Source organism: Chiloscyllium plagiosum, unplaced genomic scaffold (genome assembly GCF_037043375.1).
Source record: "Chiloscyllium plagiosum isolate Xiang-an unplaced genomic scaffold, Cpla_swu_hap1 HiC_scaffold_21, whole genome shotgun sequence".
NCBI lineage: Eukaryota > Metazoa > Chordata > Chondrichthyes > Orectolobiformes > Hemiscylliidae > Chiloscyllium > Chiloscyllium plagiosum.
In genome coordinates, this window is record NW_028270159.1 from 16,215,313 (window position 1) to 16,236,639 (window position 21,327).

Genomic DNA, 21,327 nt, shown 5'->3' on the forward strand with positions numbered 1-21,327 from the left:
GGACCAGCTACAGATTGAGGGTGATTAAATACTCCATAAAGCACAATGGTTCCACTCCTGTTTGGGTGCATCGAGTCAGCTGTGGCTGTGTGTATTAGAATGTTGCAGGTTCACATCTTTTTCCAGGATCTGAGTTCAACAAGCAAGCCTGAGGTTCTAGTGCAGTATTGAGGGAGTACTGCACTGTCAGGCGTGTTGTCAGGATAAGATTTGAAACTGGGACTCTATTTGTTTTCTCAGGTGGGTTTTAAATGGAAGGTGGTAGTATAGTGGCACTGTTAATAGACTAGTCATCCAGGGACTGAGGCCAATGCTCCGGGGAAATGGGTTCAAATTCCCCCATGGTAGCTGGTGAAGTTATAAATTCACTTAATTTTTTTAAAAGTCTGGAATTAAAAGCAGTTTCAGAAACTACCCTTGACTGTTGAAAATTCATCTGGTTCACTCATGTCCTTTAAGGAAGGAAACCTGATGTGGTCTGGTGACAGCAGGCCAACAGCAATATGGGTGACTCTGCAAATGGCCTAGTAAACTGCTCAGTTCAAGAGATGAGCAACAAATATTGCCATTGCTAGTGATTCCCACATCCCACATCCTCTGTTTGAAGAATAGGAAACAAGTGATCCCTGGTGTCCTGCCTAAAATGTATTCCTCAATCGACATCACAGAAACAGATGACCTATATTATCACATTATTGTTTGTTTGAGTTTGCCATTAGAAATTAGCTGCTTTCACTCCATTGGAGAAACTTAATTGACTGTAAAGCACAATTTGTGTCCTGTCATCCATAGATGCTATATGAACGCAAGTCTATCTTTCTTTTTAGTTTATGAGAAAACAGCAGACCAGAAATACATAGTGCAGAGTTGGGGTAATGGGTGAATACACTGCACATCATTTGATAACTTCTGCTTATTAGGGCAGGAGATTTGAGAGCCAGATTGATCTGACCTTTGGAAACAGTCAACTTAATGGGCATAGTCTTTTGTCACACTATATTTGCTCAGTTTTATTTTTATGAAGGATCTACAATTACTGAAGCTCACAATTTACAAATTTCAAACAATTTAAATAATACTTGGAAAAGGTGCATTTGATGCACAGAAAGAGGTCATTCAGCGCAGAGTCGTACAGCACGGAAACAGACCCTTCAGTCCAACTTATCCATGCTGACCACACCTCCCAATCCGACTTAGTCCCATTTGCCAGCATTTGGCCCATATCCCTGTAAACCCTTCTTATTCACATACCCATCCAGATGCCTTCTAAGTGTTGTAATTGTACCAGCCTTCACCACTTCCTCTGGTAGCTTGTTCAACACGCACTGTCCTCTGCGTGGAAAAAGTTGCCCCTCAGGTCCTTTTTAAATCTTTCCCCCTAACCTTAAACCTATAGTTTTGTATTCCCCCATCCCAGAAAACAGACCTGGGCTATTAACCCTATCTATAAACCTCAAAAAGGTCACCCTTCAGTCTCTGATGCTCCAGGGAAAGAACCCAGCCTATTCAGCCTCTCCCAATAGCTCAATAGACAATAGACAATAGGTGCAGGAGTAGGCCATTCAGCCCTTCGAGCCTGCACTGCCATTCAATATAATCATGGCTGATCATTCCTAATCAGTATCCTGTTCCTGCCTTATCTCCATAACCCTTGATTCCACTATCTTTGAGAGCTCTATCCAACTCTTTCTTAAATGAATCCAGAGAGTGGGCCTCCACTGCCCTTTGTGGAGTGGGCCTCCACAAAGCCACCACTCTCTGGGTGAAGAAGTTTCTCCTGAGCTCTGTCCTAAATGGTCTTCCCCGTATTTTTAAGCTGTGTCCTCTGGTTCGGCACTCACCCATCAGTGGAAATATGTTTCCTACTGCCAGAGTGTCCAATCCTTTCATAATCTTATACGTCTCAATCAGATCCCCTCTCAATCTTTGAAACTCAAGGGTATACAAGCCCAGTCGCTTCAGTCTTTCAGTGTAAGGTAATCCTGCCATTCCAGGAATTGACCTCGTGAACCTATGCTGCACTCCCTGAATAGCCAGAATGTATTTTCTCAAATTTGGAGACCAGAACTGCACACAGTACTCCAGGTGTGGTCTCACCAGGGCCCTGTACAGCTGCAGAAGCACCTCTTTGCTTCTATACTCAATTCCTCTTGTTATGAAGGCCAGCATGCTATTAGCCTTCTTCACTACCTGCTGTACCTGCATGCTTGCCTTCATTGACTGGTGTACAAGAACACCCAGATCTCTCTGTACTGCCCCTTTACATAAATTGATTCCATTGAGGTAGTAGTCTGCCTTGCTGTTCTTGCTACCAAAGTGGATAACCATACATTTATCCACATTAAACTGCATCTGCCATGCATCTGCCCACTCACTTAACTTGTCCAGGTCACCCTGTAATCTCCTAACATCCTCATCACATTTCACCCTGCCACCCAGCTTTGTATCATCAGCAAATGTGCTAATGTTATTGCTGATACCATCTTCTATATCATTAACATATATTGTAAAAAGCTGTGGTCCCAGCACGGATCCCTGCGGTACCCCACTGGTCACTGCCTGCCATTCCAAAAAGGAGCCATTTATCACTACCCTTTGTTTCCTATTAGCCAACCAATTTTCAATCCAATCTGGTACTTTGCCCCCAATACCATGCACCCTAATTTTACTCACTAACCTCCTGTGTGGGACTTTATCAAAAGCTTTCTGAAAGTCCAGGTACACTACATCTACTGGATTTCCCTCGTCCATCTTCATAGTTACATCCTCAAAAAATTCAAGAAAATTAGTCAAGCATGATTTCCCCTTCATAAATCCATGCTGACTCTGTCCTATCCTGTTACTACTATCCAGATGTGCAGTAATTTCATCCTTTATAATAGACTCCATCATCTTTCCCACCACTGAGGTCAGACTAACTGGTCTATAATTTCCTGCTTTCTCTCGCCCACCTTTCTTAAAAAGTGGTATGACATTAGCCACCCTCCAATCCTCAGGAACCGACCCCGAATCTATTGAACTCTGGAAAATAATCACCAACGCATCCACGATTTCCCGAGCCACCTCCTTCAGTACCCTGAGATGCAGACAATCAGGCCCCGGAGACTTATCAACCTTCAGACCTAACAGTCTCTCCAACACCAAATCCTGGCAAATATAAATTCCCTTAAGTTCAGGTCCTTCAGCCACTGTTACCTCAGGGAGATTGCTTGTGTCTTCCCTAGTGAACACAGATCTGAAGTACCCATTTAATTCCTCTGCCATTTCTTTGTTCCTAGTAAATATTCCCCTGTTTCTGTCTTCAAGGGCCCAATTTTTGTCCTAACCATTTTTTTGCCTTGCACATACCTAAAAAAGCTTTTACTATCCTCCTTAATATTCTTGGCCAGTTTACCTTCGTACCTCATTTTTCCTCTGCTTATTTCCTTCTTAGTAATCCTCTGTTGCTCTTTAAAAGCTTCCCAGTCCTCAGTTTTCCCACTTATCTTTGCTATGTTGTACTTTTTCTCTTTTAACTTTATATGTTTCTTTACTTCCCTCGTCAGCCATGGCCGCCCATGCCTCCTCCTGGGATCTTTCTTCCTTTTAGGAATGAACTGATCCTGCACCTTCTGCATTATACACAGAAATATCCGCCATTGTTCCTCCATGGTCATCCCTGCTAAGGTATTGCACCATTGAACTTTGTCCAGCTCCTCCCTCATAGCTCCATAGTTCCCTTTATTCAACAGAAGTACTGTCACTTCTGACTGTACCCTCTCCCTCTCAAATTGCAGATTGAAGCTTATTGTATTATGGTCACTACTTCCCAATGGCTCCTTCACTTCGAGGTCTCTGACCAATTCTGGTTCGTTACACAATACCAGATCCAGAATTGCCTTCTCCCTGGTCGGCTCCAGCACCAGCTGCTCTAAGAATCCATCTCTGAGGCACTCCACAAAGTCTCTTTCTTGAGGCCCAATACCATCCTGATTCTCCCAGTCTACCTGCATGTTAAAATCCCCCATAACAACTGTAGTGACATCTTTGCAATAGGCCAATTTCAGCTCCTGATTTAACTTACATCTGACATCCAGACTACTGTTTGGGGGCCTGTAGATGACTCCCAAGAGGGTCTTTTTACCCTTAGTATTTCGAAGCTCTATCCACACTGACTCTACATCCCCTGACTCTAGGTCCCCCCGCGCAAGGGACTGAATATCGTCCCTTACCAACAAGGCCACCCCACCCCCTCTGCCCATCAGTCTGTCCTTACGATAGCACGTGTATCCTTGAATATTCATTTCCCAGGCCCTGTCCACTTGAAGCCACGTCTCAGTTATCCCCACAATATCGTATCTGCCAATTTCCAAAAGAGCCTCAAGCTCATCCATCTTATGTCTAATGCTTTGTGCATTCATGTATAGTATTTTTAATTTGTTACTGCTCTCACCCTTCCCATCAACCCTTATTTCACTCAACCTTACAGCATGATGCCTTTCAGAGTTTTCTGCCTCATTGATACAGTTGTCTTTCTTGACTTCTCTTGTTCTAACTTTCCCTTCAATTTCCTTTTTAAACATCCAGCTTGTCCCCTCCGCCGCCCCCCCACCCCCCCGCTACTTAGCTTAAATGTAGCGGTGTTGCAGTCCCTTCAGTCCCAGCAACATCCTTGGAATTCTTTTCTGTACCCTCTCATGTTTAACAACATTCCTCCTATAAAAAGGTGACCAGGATTGTATGCAGTATTCCAAAAGTGGTCTCACCAATGTCCTGTACAACCACAGCATGACCTCCCAACTCCTATACTCAATGTTCTGACTCCTATACTCAATGTTCTGACCAATGAAGGCAAGAATGCCAAACACCTTCTTCATTTCTCCATCTGCGACTCCACTTTCAAGGAACTATGCACCTGCACCCCTAGGTCCCTTTGTTCAACAACACACCCTAGGGCCCTACTATGAACTGTATAAGTGCTGCCCTGGTTTGCCTTACCAAAATGCAACACCTCACATTTATCTAAATTAAATTCCGTCTGCCACTCGTTGGCCCAGGGACCCATCTGATCAAGGTCCTGTTGTACTGTGAGATAACCATCTCTGGTGTTCACTACACCTGTTACAAAGCTCGTCCTTTTTTTTTCTGAATGCTGTTCCTTGGCTCAAGGAGACTCTGTCCTTGGTTTTTTCTCGAGGGGCAATACACCAGATTAGGCTCCAATCAGACTGGTTTGCTACAGAGATGAAAAGGATTTTAAGAGGCCTTTTGCTTATATGTAAACAGATGAGACTTCAGGCCAAAGTGGTCATGCTTTAGAAGTGACCTGTAGAATGAAAGGGGAGTGGTCAGCTTTCTAGTTGAGCAGTTTAGTTCACTCCAGAACTGGATGGGAGTTCAACAGTGAGCTATGTGGAAACTCTTCTGCCCTTCTAACTTCAACCTGTAAGTATCTGACCCTTTTTTGAATTCTGTTTAAAGGGGGTTTGTTATTGGGACTGTTGCATATATTCGGAACAGAATACTTAAGTCTAGTTTGGATAGGTTGAGTTTTATTGGGGTTCTTTATTCTGTTCTTTGTGTTTCATTGTGTAATATTGTGAATAAATTTTTTGTCTGTTTTAAATCTGGTAGTCAACCTCACTAACTTAATCCAGTTAATTTTCACTATACACTTACTGAAATAAATTGCAAAGTTATGGTCAGGGCTGCCTCCTTAAGAATGTTTTGAGTGGTCTGACCTAATCCATAACAGACTAGGGGCTCATCGCATGATTTTAAACAGCGAGTGGTAGGTGCTAGTGTCTTTATTTCAGGTGAAAGTGAGGACTGCAGATGCTGGAGATCAGACCTGAAAATGTGTTGCTGGAAAAGCACAGCAGGTCAGGCAGCATCCAAGGAACAGGAGAATCGACGTTTCGGGCATGAGCCTGAAGAAGGGCTCATGCCCGAAACGTCGATTCTCTTGTTCCTTGGATGCTGCCTGACCTGCTGTGCTTTTCCAGCAACACATTTTCAGCTCTTTATTTCAGGTGTTGGTTTGGTTGAGTAGACAAAGCTTAGGATAGTAATGGCTCTTTCAGTCGCCACAAGTTTTCTGGAAGTGGATGTGGTGACTTTGGAAGGTTTGCAGAAGGTGAATAAGACCAAGCTGCAGGAATTAGCAGACCAGCTGTGATTGGATCTGCCTGCTTCTGTGAGGAAAGGAGAGATAATTACATCAATAGCTCAGTATTTAAACTTGCTGGAGAAACCATCAGAATCTATAGAGATGGCAAGAATTCAATTGCAAATGAAGCAGCTTGAGTTAGAGACAAGAGATAAGGAAAGGGCAGCAGAAATGAAACAATTTGAGTTACGATTAAAAGCAGAAGAGAGAGAAAATGAGAGAGCAGAGAAAGAAAAAGAGAGAGCTTTTGACCTTCAAAAACTGACACTTAAAAAGGAAAGTCAGCTTGAAAGGCTGGAAATAAAGGCTGAGGGTAGGCTTAGTGAAGAATAGAGTGAGGATGAGCAAGCCCCTGGTAGTCAGAAGCCTAGTGAGAAGCTGTTTAAGTGTGTTCAAGCATTGCCTCAATTTGATGAGAAGGATGTGGAAGCCTTTTTTATCTCATTTGAAAAGGTGGCTAAACAAATGTAGTGACCAGTGGCAATGTGGGTTTTGTTGATCCAAACAAAACTTGTAGGTAGTTCTAGTAAGGTATTGGCATCACTAACAGAGGAGGTACCTGAGGAATATGAGGAGGTTAAAAAAAACCATTTTAAGTGCATATGAGCTTGTATCAGAAGCCTATAGACAACACTTCAGAAATCTAAGGAAGGACCTTGGTCAAACCTATACTGAGTTTGAAAGGATCAAACAGAGTAATTTCAATAGACGGATAAGAGTTTGAAAAATCAAGCAAACCTATGATGCCCTTAGGGAGGTAATTATTTTGGAGGAATTCAAAAATTCACTGCCTGAAGTAGTGTAAATTCATGTGGAAGAGCAGAGAGTTAAAACAGCAAGGTCAGCAGCTGAAGTGGCTGATGATTATGAGCTCGTCCATAAAACTCAGCTTGGCTTCCAGAAACAATTTCAGTCCATGAGGGATCAAAATTGGGCCAAAGAGAAATCCTCATGTGGAAAGGGAAAGGTGGATCTCAGTGAAGATCATAAGGATAATTTACCACAGTTTAAAAAGGAAACCCTTGAAGGGGACAAAGAAGTCAAAAAGTTTCTGGTATTTTCATTGTAATAAAGTGGGCCACACAAAATCAGTGTTGGTGGGCTAGGAGAAAGCCAAATGTAGGAAAACCAGACAAGCCTGGAAGTTTTGTTGGACTCGTAACAAGAAGCACAAGGGAAGTTAGACAACTGCCTCAGTGTGTACAAGATGATCAGAGGTTGATTAAGGAGGAAGAGCCAGATCTGCTTAAAAAAACATACATTCAAGGGTAAAGTTTATTCACATAGGCCAGGAGCAGTAGGTAAGGAGGTTACAATATTAACGGACACAGGATCCTCTCAGTCTTTAATGCTGAAGGATGAGGAGATATGTACTCCTGAGGAAGATTGCCAGAAAAGGTGCTGGTAACAGGAATTCATGGTGAGACAAAAAAGTGCTCAATTATATAAAGTGAGGCTACAGAGTCCAGAGAGGAGTGGAGAATTTGTGGTAGGAGTACTGGACAAACTCCCAGCTCCAGGAATACAACTTGTCATTGCAAATGATATAACTGATTCACTGGTAGGCGTGCTGCCTACTCTAGTTGAAAAGCCAGTGGAGACACAGGCAACTGAAGACATGAAGAATATTTATCCAGGAATTTTCCCAGATTGTATGGTCACAAGATCATAGAGGCACAAGCTGATGCAGGAGAGATCAAAAGGCACAAATAAGGAAGCTGACATAGTGTTATCCATGACCTTTTTTGATCAGACAAGTGGAACAGAAAAGGAGCAAATAGGTAAACATGCAAGTATCTTTAGCCCTGCTAAGCTGATTGAATTACAGCAGAAAGATGGAATTAAAACAGTTATGTCAAAAGGCATTTACAGAGGAGAGTGAATGCATCCCTGTGTGTTATTACTTAACAAATGATGTCTTAATGAGGAAATGAAGACCATCACGCATTCAAGCAGATGAGAAATGGACAGAGATTCATCAAATTGTTTTGACAGTAGGGTATAGAAAGGAGGTGCTGCGAGTGGTGCATGAGCTACCACTTTGCGTCATTTAGGGGTGAGGAAAACACAGACTAAAATACAAAGACATTTTTACTGGCCCAGACTACACAAAGATGTCATTGAATTTTGCCAGATGTGTCAAGCATGTCACTAATCAGAAAACCACAAGCAGTAATAAAACCTGCACCTTTAATACCTATTCCAGCATTTGATTAACCTTTTACAAGAGTCTTGATTGATTGCGTAGGTCCCCTACCTCAAACAGAAAGTGGGAATAAGTATTTATTAACAATAATGGATGTGTTGACTAGCTTTCTAGAGGCAATCCCATTATGCAACATCACAGCTAAAAGGGTTGTTGAAGAATTACTTAAATGTTTTACTAAATACAGACTGCCAATATAGATCCGGTCAGATCAAGGATCAAACTTCACATCCAAACTATTCAAGGAAGTTATGGATAGCTTGGGAATAAAGCAATTCAAATCTACTGCGTACCATCTGGAATAACAGGGAGCACTAGAGAGATGGCATCAAACACTGAAGACCATGTTAAGGGCTTATGGTCAGGATTATCCAGATAATTGGGATAAGGGAGTTCCATTTTGTACTTTTTGCGATCAGAGATGCACTGAACGAATCGACCATATTCAGTCTATTTGAATTAATTTTTGGGCATGAAGTAAGAAAACTGTTAAAATTAATTGAAGAGAAATTCATAAGTCAGAATTCAGAGACCACCTATTTGGAATATGTGTCAAATTTTAGAGAACGATTAAATAGAGCTGGAAGTTGGCTACACAGCATTTAAAAGTATCACAGCTTACAATGAAAAAGGAAGCAGATAATAAATCATAAATTCACAATTTTACAATTGGGGTAAGTTTTTGTTGTTACTTCAGTAACAGGTGAGCCTTTAAAAGCAAGGTTTAGTGGACCTTATCAAATTGAGAAGAAATTGAGTTGGGTGAACTACTTAATGAGGACTCCAGACAGGAAGAAATCTCACCGAGTGTATCATGTGACAATGCTCAAAAGGTATTTTGATAGGGCAGGAAAGCAAGAGGGGAAGTGTTAATAATTACAGCACAGAAGGAAGAACCAAACCTAGAGAATTCTGAATTGGACATTCCTCAAATCAAATTGGGCAATGAGGAAATTGTCAAAAATTGAGATAAATTATTGAGTTACCTTCCATAAGAAAATCAAAATGACCTGAAAAAGAGTTATTACTATCACACAGGGAGATATGCAGAAATAAACTGAGAAGTACTAACCTAATTGTGCATGATGTAGAGATAGGAAATGCTGTTCCGATTAAACAATATCCTTAAAGGCATGACCCTCCAAAATTTGTACAGGTTCAGATGGAGATAGAACACATGCTCCACGATGGCATAATCGAAGTGAGTTATAGTGACTGGAGCTCACCCATGGTCATGGTGTCAAAGCCAGATGATACCCAACAGTTATGTGTGGACTATCGTAAAGTCAACACCATTACAAAGACTGATGCATATCCAGTTCCATGGTTGGAGGACTGTGTCAAAAAAGTGGGACAAGCAACCTACATTTCTAAGTTGGACTTGCTCAGAGGCTACTGGCAAGTACCTCTGTCAGAGAGAGCAAAGGCAATATCGGCTTTCATAACGCCAAATGGACTATATCAGTTCAAGGCGAAAGTGAGGACTGCAGATGCTTGCGATCGGAGTCAAGATTAGAGTGGTCCTGGAAAAGCATAGCAGGTCAGGCAGCAGCCGAGAAACAGGAAAAGCGACGTTTCGGGCAAAAGCCCTTCATCGGGACCTCATTCGTGATGAAGGCCTTTTGCCCGCAACGTCGATTTTCCTGCTCCTCGGATGCTGCTTGACCTGCTGTGCTTTTCCAGCACCACTCTAATCTTGACTATATCAGTTCGAGGTCATGCCATTTGGTATGAAAAACACTCCAGGCACATTTCAGAGACTGACTAATAAGGTCATTGCTGGGTTACCCAATTGTGTTGTTTACATTGATGAACTGGTGATTTTTAGTCACTCATGGAAGGAACATTTACAGTATTTATTGGACTTGTTTGATCGACTTTGGAAGGCAGGCTTGGTGGTAAACTTAGCTAAAAGTGAACTTGCCAAGTCACCTTCCTGGGCCATGTTACTGGACATGGACAAATGGCTCCACGGGATGTGAAAACAAAAGTAATTGGGGAATTTCCCACACCATCAATGAAAAAAGTAGTACTATGGTTCCTGGGTTTGAGTGGATTTTACTGGAAGATTGTACCGAACTTTAGCAGTGTGGCTGCTCCACTCACCAAATTTTTAAAAAAAGGGCAAGAAGTTTCAGTGGATAGTGGAGTGTCAAAAGGCATTTGACAGCCTAAACACTGTGTTAACCACTGCCCCAGTATTAACCACACCGGATTGCACGAAGCCTTTCAAGGTGGCAACTGATGCCAATGATGTGGGTGTCGGTGCGATGGTCCTGAAGGAGGATGACGAGGGAATAGAAAGACCCATCGGGATTTTTGAACATGCATCAACATAAATATTCAACAGTGGAGAAAGAGACTTTAGCTTGGTGTTGGCATTACAACATTTCAGTGTTTATATTACCAGCAAAGCATCTGAGACAATCGTATACACTGATCATAACCTATTGACATTTAAGTATTTAAGGATAAAAATGCCAGACTATTTAGATGAAGATTGTTGTTGCAGCCATACAATTTGGCAATTCAGCACGTGGCAGGTCACGAAATCATGATTGCCAATGTGTTATCGAGACTTGAATGAGATATGGGGGAATTTGGTGGAGGGTGTGCCATGGCCTGAATTCACATGTGGTTGTGCATGTTTGCATGTTAATACTTAATATTGCGTACATGAGCATTTTAACTACTAACCAGTTTGTTTTTGAAGGGTTTTAAAAATGAAGCCCTTTTGGTGTTGATGGTTCATTATCTTTAAGGGGGGAGGTGTCAGAAAACTAGTCCTTTTACTTCTAAAAGCTATTCCTTGGCCCAAGGATACTTTGTCCTTGATTTTTTTCAGAGGGGTAATCAACCAAGCCAGGCTCCGATCAGACTGGTTTGGTACAGAGCTAAAAAGGATTTTGAGAGGCCTTTTGTTTATATGTCAACAGATGAGACTTAGGCCAAAATGGTCATGTTTTAGAAGTAGAATAAAAGGGGAGTGGTCAGCTCTTTAGCTCTTTAGCTGAGCAGTTTAGTTCAGTTCAGAACTGGTTGGGAATTCAACAGTGAGCTATGTGGAAACTCTTCGGCCCTTCTAATTTCAACCTGTCAGCATCTGACCCTTTTTTATACTGTGTTTTACAGGCGGTTTGCCTATTGGTACTGTTGTGTATATTCAGAACAGCATACTTAACACGAGTTTGGATTGACTGAGTTCTGTAGGGGTTCTTTATTCTGTTCTTTGTGTTTCATTGTGTAATTTTGTGAATAAACTTTTCGTCTGTTTTAAACCTGGTAGTCAACCTCGTTAACTTAATCCAGATAATTTTCACCGTACACTTCCGAAATAAATTGCAAAATTATGGTTAGGGCTGCCTGCTTAAGAATGTTTTGTGTGGTCTGGCCTAGTCCATTACATACCACATAATTTTGTGTCATCTGCAAACTTACTAACCATCCCTCCTATATTCACAACCAAATCATTTGTATAAATGATGAAAAGCAGTGGACTCAGCACCAATCCTTGTGACACACCACTGGTCACAGGCCTCCAGTCCAAATGCAAACCTGCACCTGCACCCTCTGTCTCCAACCTTCCAAGTTAAAAATCATACAACACCAGGTTAAAGTCAATTTTGTATCCAATTGATTTGCTCCCCTGGATCCCATGTGATCTAACCTTGCTCACCAGTCTACCACGTGGAACCTCATCAAACATCTTGCTGAAGTCCATATAGACAACGCTGTGCCTTCATCAACCTTCTTTGTCACCTCTTCAATCAAGTTAGTGAGACATAATTTCCCACGCACAAAGCCATAGTGACTATCCCTAATCAGTCCTTGCCTTTCCAAATGCATATAAATCCTATCCCTCAGAATCCCCTCCAACAACTTGCCACCACTGACATAAGGCGCACAAGTCATTGGTTCCCTGGCATTTTCTTATAGCCTTTCTTAAATAATGGCACCACATTAGCCAACCTCCAGTCTTCTGGCACCTCATCTATGTCTGTTAATTATACAAATATCTCAGCAACAGGCCCAGTTATCTCTTTGCTAGTTTCCCACAAAGTTCTGGGAAATATCTGATCAGGTCCTGGAAATTTATCTACCTTTATGCATTTTAAGACCTCCAGTACCTATTTTGTAATTTAAATTCTTTTCAAGACCTCACTATTTATTTCGCCAAGTTCTCTAAGTTCCACGTCCTTCTCCACAGTGAACACTGATGCAAATATTTGTTTAGTATCTTAACCATCTCTTGTGGTTCCACACATAAGGGGCCATATTGATCTTTAAGCAGCCCTTTTCTCTCCCTAGTTACTCTTTTGCATTGATAGAAATCTCTTTGGATTCTCCTTAACTCTATTTCCCAAAGGTATCTCATGTCCCCTTTTTGTCCTCCTGATTTCCCTCTTAAGTATACTCTTACTGCCTTCCTAGCTTTCCATACCTGATACATGCTCTTTTTCTTGACCAGAGCATCAGTTTCTTTTGTTATCCAGCATTCCTTACACTTACCAACTTGTCCGACACATTGACAGGAACATACTGTCTTTGAACTCAAATTATTTCATTTTTAAAGGCATCCCACTTTCCAACAATCCCTCTGCCTGTGAATAGCCTCCCTCAATCAACATTTGAAAGTTTCTGTCTAATACCATCAATTGTATCTATGCCAGCTGAATAAACCAACCACCCATTCTAACTTTCCCACTTTCAGCACTTGGTCTGTAGCCTTACAGGTTACAATGCTTCAGGTCCTGATCCAGATTCCTTTTAAAGGAATTGAGGATTTCCACCTCAACTACCAAACTGGGCAGTGTATTCCAGCTCCTATACAGCTGCTCCAAGATTTGTGCACATCAATCGGAGTAATTGGCATGACAATGCACCGACTTCTGGGTTTGGAAGTAACTCCTGTACACAGGCCTCAGAGTTCACACACTGAAAAGAAATTTAGAGGGAACATTGCTTTTTGGGTGAAAAACCTTTTACACGTGTCCGTCTAACCCCTTTACTAATCACTTTGATCGAACTGACAACTTAAAGGCAGAAATGAAAAACAGTTGAAGTGAAATTTTACACCAGAACCACAAGCTTCAGCAGCCTAGACCTACCTTTTATCAGGTGCTGATTCAATTTAACCTTTAGTGACAATGATTATCAGAGCACAATGATAAGGGAACAAATTAACCGAGGGGGTTTAACCATCAAATTTCAAATGATTAAAGAACAATTTTCTTGTCATATGTGAGACAAATTGTACTAAATAGAGCCTAGAATACAGACCAGATATGAACTCTGATGAACATACCTGTCATCGATTAGCTCACTCTTGCTATCGCTTGCCCCATCTTCAGGCGAAAGTGTTTTGGTCTGGCCATTGGCGTTTTCTGGTGCATTCAATCTTCTTTGGGTCTCCATGACTTGTGATTCAACTGGTATAGACCTGTCACTTTTATTCTGAAGTGTGTCTGATTTGGCCGAGGGTTTGGCAGTATTTGACATTGCTGCATTGGAGTCAGAGAACACAGGCTGTGAACAACTGGGACTCAGACATCCCTGAGCTGGTGTGACCTCTTCACCTGACTCAGACGGTGCAGGTCCCTTCCCTGATGGCTCACCTTGGTCACTGTTTGGCACTGGTGGCAGTGGTCCCAGTCTTCCCCTCCCTCCAGCCTGTGCATCTGAAGTACTGGGACTTTTGACTGGTTTCTGCACCCTGTTGGAGTTTCGGCGTGGCATTGTGCCAATGTAGGTGTACATTTCGCTTGAATGGGCATAGCTGGGGCTCCGTGGTATAGTTTCCAAATCATCTACCGTTTCCTGTCCTTTCTCCTGATGAATCTGGAGGCCCAAGTGGTTCCCTTCCAATTGCTTCTTCTTCTCATCAAGGGCACTGCTTGAAGATCGTCGTAGTGACAGATTCCGTGGGATGTTGGTTAAACTGCCAAAGCCTTTAAACTTAAAGAACTCTGAAACAAAAGCAACAAATGGTTTGTAATTTAAAAAAATTATAAAAGATAACCACTGAGCCTATTAATTTTCTTCCTTCCACCAACTATTCCCTAGCCAATATTCAATCAACAACTAACTGGATAATCTGATCATTTAGGAACAAATTACTGCAAATGCTGAAGTCTGTGCTGAAAACAACCAAATGATGGAGTTCACAGCAGGTCACACAGCATCCATGGAGAGACTGCAAGCTAACGTTTCAAGTCTAGATGATTCTTCAACAAAGTTGTTCAGCTCTGATGAAGAGTCACCTATTCTCGAAATATTAGCTTGCTCTCTCTCCACGGATGCTGAATCACCCTCTATAATCTTCAGCATTGGTTGTTTTCAGTAATCTGATCACTTGTAGAATTGCTGTTTGTGCACATTTGTTGTGTGTGAATTAGCTGCTGCTGTTATTATATTACAATAGTAACTACATTTCAAAATCAACCATTAAGTATTGTGGGGCACCCAGAGGCTGTAAAATATGCTATATTATTATAAGTTATTCATTTACTCCTTTTTAATATCATGAACCATGTACTGCATGTTTAACTCAATGAATGTTTGGTTTCAAACACATAGAGTGGTTAGAATATGGCTTTTGTATCACATGAATTAAATGAGTTTGAGTTTGATTTATGGTTATCACATATATCAAGATACAGTGAAAAGTTTTGATTTGCGTACTATACAGGCAGCACATATAATACAATAAAACTAGGTATGTATATAAGAGAGAAAGGGATAGCACAGTATGTTAATGGGATAAAGTGTAAGTATAATGGGAAGGGGTTTGTGTGTATCATAAACACTGGTACGTAGTAGTTAGACTGAATGGCAGATTTCTGTCTGTAACTTGTATGTAATTCTATGCGATATAAATACTTTGTAATCTTCAAAGATGTTCACCCAAATCTCTATAATATTCAAAATTCTAAATCGAAAATATTGGGAATATTCAACTGGCAACATCTGTGGACAAAGAAAGAGCATTAATGTTACGACAAGAAAGATCACAACCTAAAACGTTAACTCTGTTTTTCTTTCGACTGGTTTATTCAGACCTGCTGAGTCTTCTCAGCATTTTATGTTCTGATTTCAGATTATTATTATACTCAGTGTTTTGCTTTTATTTTAGTGATCAACCATTCTTAAACTTTGCTCTGCTGCCCTTTTTAGCCAACATTCATCAAACCCCACTCCAGAAGCTAGAGGAACCACCATGACTATGAAGTGATTCATCAACCAAATCTGTACATGTCCCTGGAGACACTTAACTTTGTTTCCAATCAAATCCCCATCAAAAGAAAGATTTAGTCTTAAATGCTTTTGCTAAAAGTCTGTGCCAGATTTGCTGTTCGATCAGAGAAATGAGAAAGGACTTGTATTTCTTTCAGTCTTTAATCTCAATCGAGGCTTGTGTCTCTTTAACCTTTGATTAAAGGTTAACTGCATTCAGACTAAATTAGGATTGAGGACTAAGAACCATGACTTCACCAGCTCAAGGCAATGGGCTGAAGTTTGAAGACTGATGCCTTCATCTACTAATATTGCATACAGTTGATATTTTAGAGGGATGGTCATATTTTTTCTCTGCAAACAAGAAAAACTCTCTTCAAACCTCTCCAGGTAAGCCCTGTTCCTCTAATGCATGAGGTACACTTGAATGTTTGAAAGCTATTTCTCAATTTCTGTTTAATGCACCACAAAATGTTTACTGGTGACATATCTGTGGAAATTCCCTGTAGCAATATGGACAAAACGTCTGACTCCTATTGTGTGAGACCGCAATCCCCTGTAAACAGAACATCAGAAAGATTTGCATTCTAGAAGCTCCATTCTCTACCTCAGGATGGTCTCAAAGCATTTTACAGCCAATTAGGATTGTTTAACATGTAGCCGTAACAGGAGAAAAAATTATGTGGAGGAGCTGGTGTCGGACTGGGGTGGATGAAGTTAAAAATCACACAACGCCAGGTTATAGTCCAACAGATTAATTTGGAAGCACTAGCTTTCGGAGCCTTGCTCCTTCATAAGGTGCTGAAAATGTGTTGCTGGAAAAGTGCAGCAGGTCAGGCAGCATCCAAGGAGCAGGAGATTCGACGTTTCGGGCATGAGCCCTTCTTCAGGAATGAGGAAAGTGTGTCCAGCAGGCTAAGATAAAAGGTAGGGAGGAGGGACTTTGGGGAGAGGTGTGGGAAATGCGATAGGTGGAAGGAGGTCAAGGTGAGGGTGATAGGCCAGAGTGGGGGTGGGGCGGAGAGGTCAGGAAGAAGATTGCAGGTTAGGAAGGCGGTGCTGAGTTCGAGGGTTGGGACTGAGACAAGGTGGGGGGAGGGGAAATGAGGAAACTGGAGAAGTCTGAGTTCATCCCTTGTGGTTGGAGGGTTCCTAGGAGGAAGATGAGGCGCTCTTCCTCCAGCTGTCATGTTGCTATGGTCTGGCAATGGAGGAGTCCAAGGACCTGCAGGTCCTTGGTGGAGTGGGAGGGGGAGTTGAAGTGTTGAGCCACGGGGTGGTTCGGTTGGTTGGTCCGGGTGTCCCAGAGGTGTTCTCTGAAACGTTTCGCAAGTAGGCGGCCTGTCTCCCCAATATAGAGGAGGCCACACCGGGTGCAGCGGATGCAGTAAATGATGTGTGTGGAGATGTAGGTGAATTTGCTGCGGATATCCAACCACAAGGGATGAACTCAGACTTCTCCAGTTTCCTCATTTTCCCTCCCCCCACCTTGTCTCAGTCCCAACCCTCGAACTCAGCACCACCTTCCTAACCTGCAATCTTCTTCCTGACCTCTCCGCCCCCATCCCCACTCTGGCCTATCACCCTCACCTTGACCTCCTTCCATCTATCGCATTTCCAATACCCCTCCCCCAAGTCCCTCCTCCCTATCTTTTATCTTAGCCTGCTGGACACACTTTCCTCATTCCTGAAGAAGGGCTCATGCCCGAAACGTCGATTCTCCTGCTCCTTGGATGCTGCCTGACCTGCTGCGCTTTTCCAGCAACACATTTTCAGCTCTGATCTCCAGCATCTGTAGTCCTCACTTTCTCCTCCTTCATAAGGTGGTCATAGAGTCATAAGAGATGTACAGCACGGAAGCAGACCCTTCAGTCCAAAATGTTGTGTGATTTTTAACAAAAAAATGGAGTAAGCTGTGTGGTAAAAGATAAACATGGAATATCATCTCAAGGGATTATTGTTTTTCGGAACTCTGTGTATTCAATATTCCTGAACATAAGCACCCCGACTGGTATGGGAGGCAAATACATCATAAGAAACCATTTCCATATTTGGTGTAGAGTAGCCGAGTCTTGATGCTCCTGGAGAAGTAAACATTAGGAGTGAATTCACCATAATAATGCAATGAACTTGAACTCAACAAAAATCTGGCAACTGTGGGCCAGCACCAGAGAAGTAACCATGAAAGCTTCTGGTCTGTTGTAAAAACCATGATTTGGAAATGCCAGAGTTAGATTGGTGTGGGCAAGGTCAAAACTCAAATGAGACTAGGTTATTGAGGCAGTGAGGTCTGCAGATGCTGGAGATCAGGGTTGACTGTGTGATGCTGGAAAAGCACAGCAGGTCAGGCAGCATCCGAGGAGCAGGAGAATCGACGTTTCGGGCCAGAGCCCTTCATCAGGAATGATGAGGGGCTCCGGCCCGAAACGTCAATTTTCCTGCTCCTCGGATGCTGCCTGGCCTGCTGTGCTTTTCCAGCAAAACACTCACCACACCAGGTTATTGTCCAACAGGTTTATTTGAAATTGCAAGTTGTAAAAACCCAATATGGTTTACTAATGTCCTTCAGATATACAGCCCACTAACCAGCCTATCTTACTGGTGATTCCAGGTATGGCTGATTCTTATGCTCTCTGGAGACCTCGGAAGGACAATTAATCCAGCCTTGCCATTGTAGCCCATATCTGAAAATGTGTTGCTGGAAAAGTGCAGCAGGTCAGGCCCTGAAGAAGGGCTTATGCCCGAAACGTCGATTCTCCTGTTCCTTGGATGCTGCCTGACTTGCTGCGCTTTTCCAGCAACACATTTTCAGCTCTGATCTCCAGCATCTGCAGTCCTCACTTACTCCTCATTGTAGCCCATATCCCAAGAACACATTTTTAAAAATACTTCTACATAGTGAAAGAATATAGAACCTGGGAGGGAGTATGCCCATTGGATCTGTGAGTGTCTGAGCTCAGATATGATCAGTTAGATGAAGGTGATTCAGTCTTGAGGTGCTGAAGTTCAGATCTTTCTTCGCCCTCCCTCCTCCCACTGTTCTATTAGTGAAGAATTACCATTAGAGGGGGAGGGGAGCAGGGGAAGCCAGAAACAAAACCTGTGTCAGCAGGCAAGAGTTCCACAGCAGCAGGAGACTCAGACAATTAAACTAAACACAGGGGAAAAAAAATTCAACGAGGAGAAATATCTTGCTAATCTTCCAACAATATCTTACTGCTAATAAAAACTAAAGTGTGCAGTAAAAGCCCCTTAGCAGACAAAAAAGGGAAATGTGGTTCACATTTAAATTACAGATGAAAGGTCTCCCCGAGACAGCATTTTAACCTGTTTCCAGATGCCGCACCATCTGCTGTGTATTTTTTAAAAAGTGTTATTTTGACTCTTCTGCACCTCCTTGTGGCTGGACAGAGGATGACAACGGCATTGTTCCTAACCTCAAACCCAGCCCCCACCATCTCTGGATGAGCTCACCTTACCTGCCTTAGGGAATTTATTGGTGAGAGGGAAACTTGAGCTAATCATCTGGAACAGAAATATCAGCCCATGCATCCCCTGTGGGCAGGACGCAGAAAATGAATAGCGTTACGTTAAAAACAGCATATTTGATTTTGAATAGTTCAAGAGGAACCGGGATTCAAAGGAGATGTTTTTTTATAAGACGCTGCCCCATTCAGAAAGTCTACACAGTCTATATTTTTCAAAATGGCTTTGAACATCTTTGAGAGTGTAAGAGACTACATATTTTTGACCAAAAAAGCAGGATTGCTGGAAGAACCCAGCAGATCTGACAGCATCTGTGGGGAGAAAGCAGAATTAACGTGACCAAGGTGACCCTTTCTCAGAACTACATGTTTTATTTATTTTGGGGATTATAAAATGGAATCGGACTGCTAGAACTAAAATAGAAGAACGTTTTGCAACTTGAAAATCAAGTGTCTTGTATTGTATTGAGCTATACAATGCAATGTAGCTTTTGGAAGAAAAAAAGGGGGGAGGGTTTCGAGAATGATTGACAACAAGGATCTTTCTACCTGGAAATCTACTTGGCAACAACAACCCTTTGCTTAGTAGAGTTGCAGTGTGTTTAAAAACCTGTTAACTGCCAAGCTGCCAATCGCATTAATATTTTTTAGATCGCCTACCACCAAACAGAAAATAAAATGTCCTAAAATAAAATCATTTTCTTTACCTAGAACAAAATAAATATTAAGATTTACACATTGAGAGTAGAATTTAAAATAACCTGTCAAATGTTTAAAAATTAATGCTCAACTTGCCTTAAAAATTCACTATTTTTTTTTAAGAGCACTTCATGATTGAAAAATACATTTTCTCAGGATCAATTGTAAATTTTATTCATCATATTTGCCATCTGAAAAGACAAGGGCAACAGATATATGGGAACACCACCACCTACAAGTTCCCTTCCAAGCCACTTATCTTCCTGACTTGGAAGTATATCCTTCAATGTTATGGGTCAAAATCCTGGAACTTCCTTCCTAATGGCGTTGTGCATCTCTACACCACAAGGACTAAAGCAGTTCAAGAAGGCAGCTCACCACCTCCTCCTGGGCAGTCAGGAATGCACAATGAATGCTGGTCCAGCCAGCAATGTCTACATCTCATGCAAAGATAATCACCTCATTAAAGAGGCATAGTTTTGTAAAGGGCTTTGAATGGCAATACAGGGCAGAAAAATTAAAATTCCCTTGATTTCAGTGATTCCCTGTTCATGAGGGAGCTACAGTCTGGTCTGCCACTGTCACCCTGAGTGACAGGCAGTGACCTCAGGATGTCCATACTAATTTGCATATTCCCAATATCTCAAAGTTATGGTCTGTTTCAGAGGAATAATGAGAGTGAATGTTGTCAGCTCACCATCAAACCCTTCTCCCTCCCCCACCAAAATATACCAGCTAAATTAAGGAACTTGTGTTGAAATAAGTTTGATTGCAAAATAAAAACTGGGACATAATTTAAATGATTGAGCTGTTTTCTCTTTCACAAAACTAATTTCAGGCAGCACTGTTTCTTTTGTAGAGTGCCCGGTGAGTTGCCTGTTCAATAGCCACTGTGAACCTGCCTTTGGTTGAATTGTGGTTTCATTCTGATTGTTGCCCTCCCAGGATTTGATACAATCAGTCTCCTGTGGGTCTGGATCCCTCAGTTTAATAAATAAGTAGTATTTTAAAATAATAGCAAGTTTTAGCAATCACACTGGTAATAGTTGTACTGGGAGTCCAGAATCAATAACGTGGAACAGTCTGTTGAGGTGGGGTACATCTTGCACTTTGCAAATCTCTTACTTAAATTTGACATTTTAAACAGCAAAAGCTCAAACCAAAGGAACCCTGTCATCAACAGCTTTTTCATAATCTGCAGCCTCTTCAAATGGAAGTGGGTTGTGTAATGTCCTGTGGGGTAGGGGGAGAAGACCACATTATGAGGCTAATTTCACAGCAACCACTGTTTGTAAGCCAGCAGCGTGAACTAGGGTAAGGCTGCCATGGGTTGGCTGGTGAATTCCAGCATCCTTCTCGGAATGCTCCGCCTGAATGGCAAGGCCAAGGGGCTGGTCAACTGTTCACTCCTGACATCCTGTCCAACAACGTGTGCACAAAGATTGCCATCAGGAGGAGGGACCCTGAAGCTTTTCTTTTTGCCCTTCACTTGTCCAAATTGCAGCACCCATCCCACCAACCCCAAATCACTTTAGAAATTTCATCCAGTCATGGAA

General features: G+C 42.0%; 1 protein-coding gene across 3 annotated transcripts in view; it reads right to left on the minus strand.

Annotated features, from left to right (window-relative positions):
* The window catches only part of LOC122564918 (SH2 domain-containing protein 3C-like), a 189,707-nt gene that overhangs the window by 114,140 nt on the left and 54,240 nt on the right, over nt 1-21,327 (minus strand). For 2 of the 3 annotated variants that reach the window (XM_087998325.1, XM_087998324.1), the window contains exon 4: nt 13,660-14,320. The exons of the other annotated variant lie outside the window; for it this stretch is intronic. In XM_087998325.1, the coding sequence (XP_087854451.1) occupies nt 13,660-14,320 (661 nt within the window). The remainder of the gene's footprint in view (nt 1-13,659; nt 14,321-21,327) is intronic. 3 annotated transcript variants of the gene reach the window in all.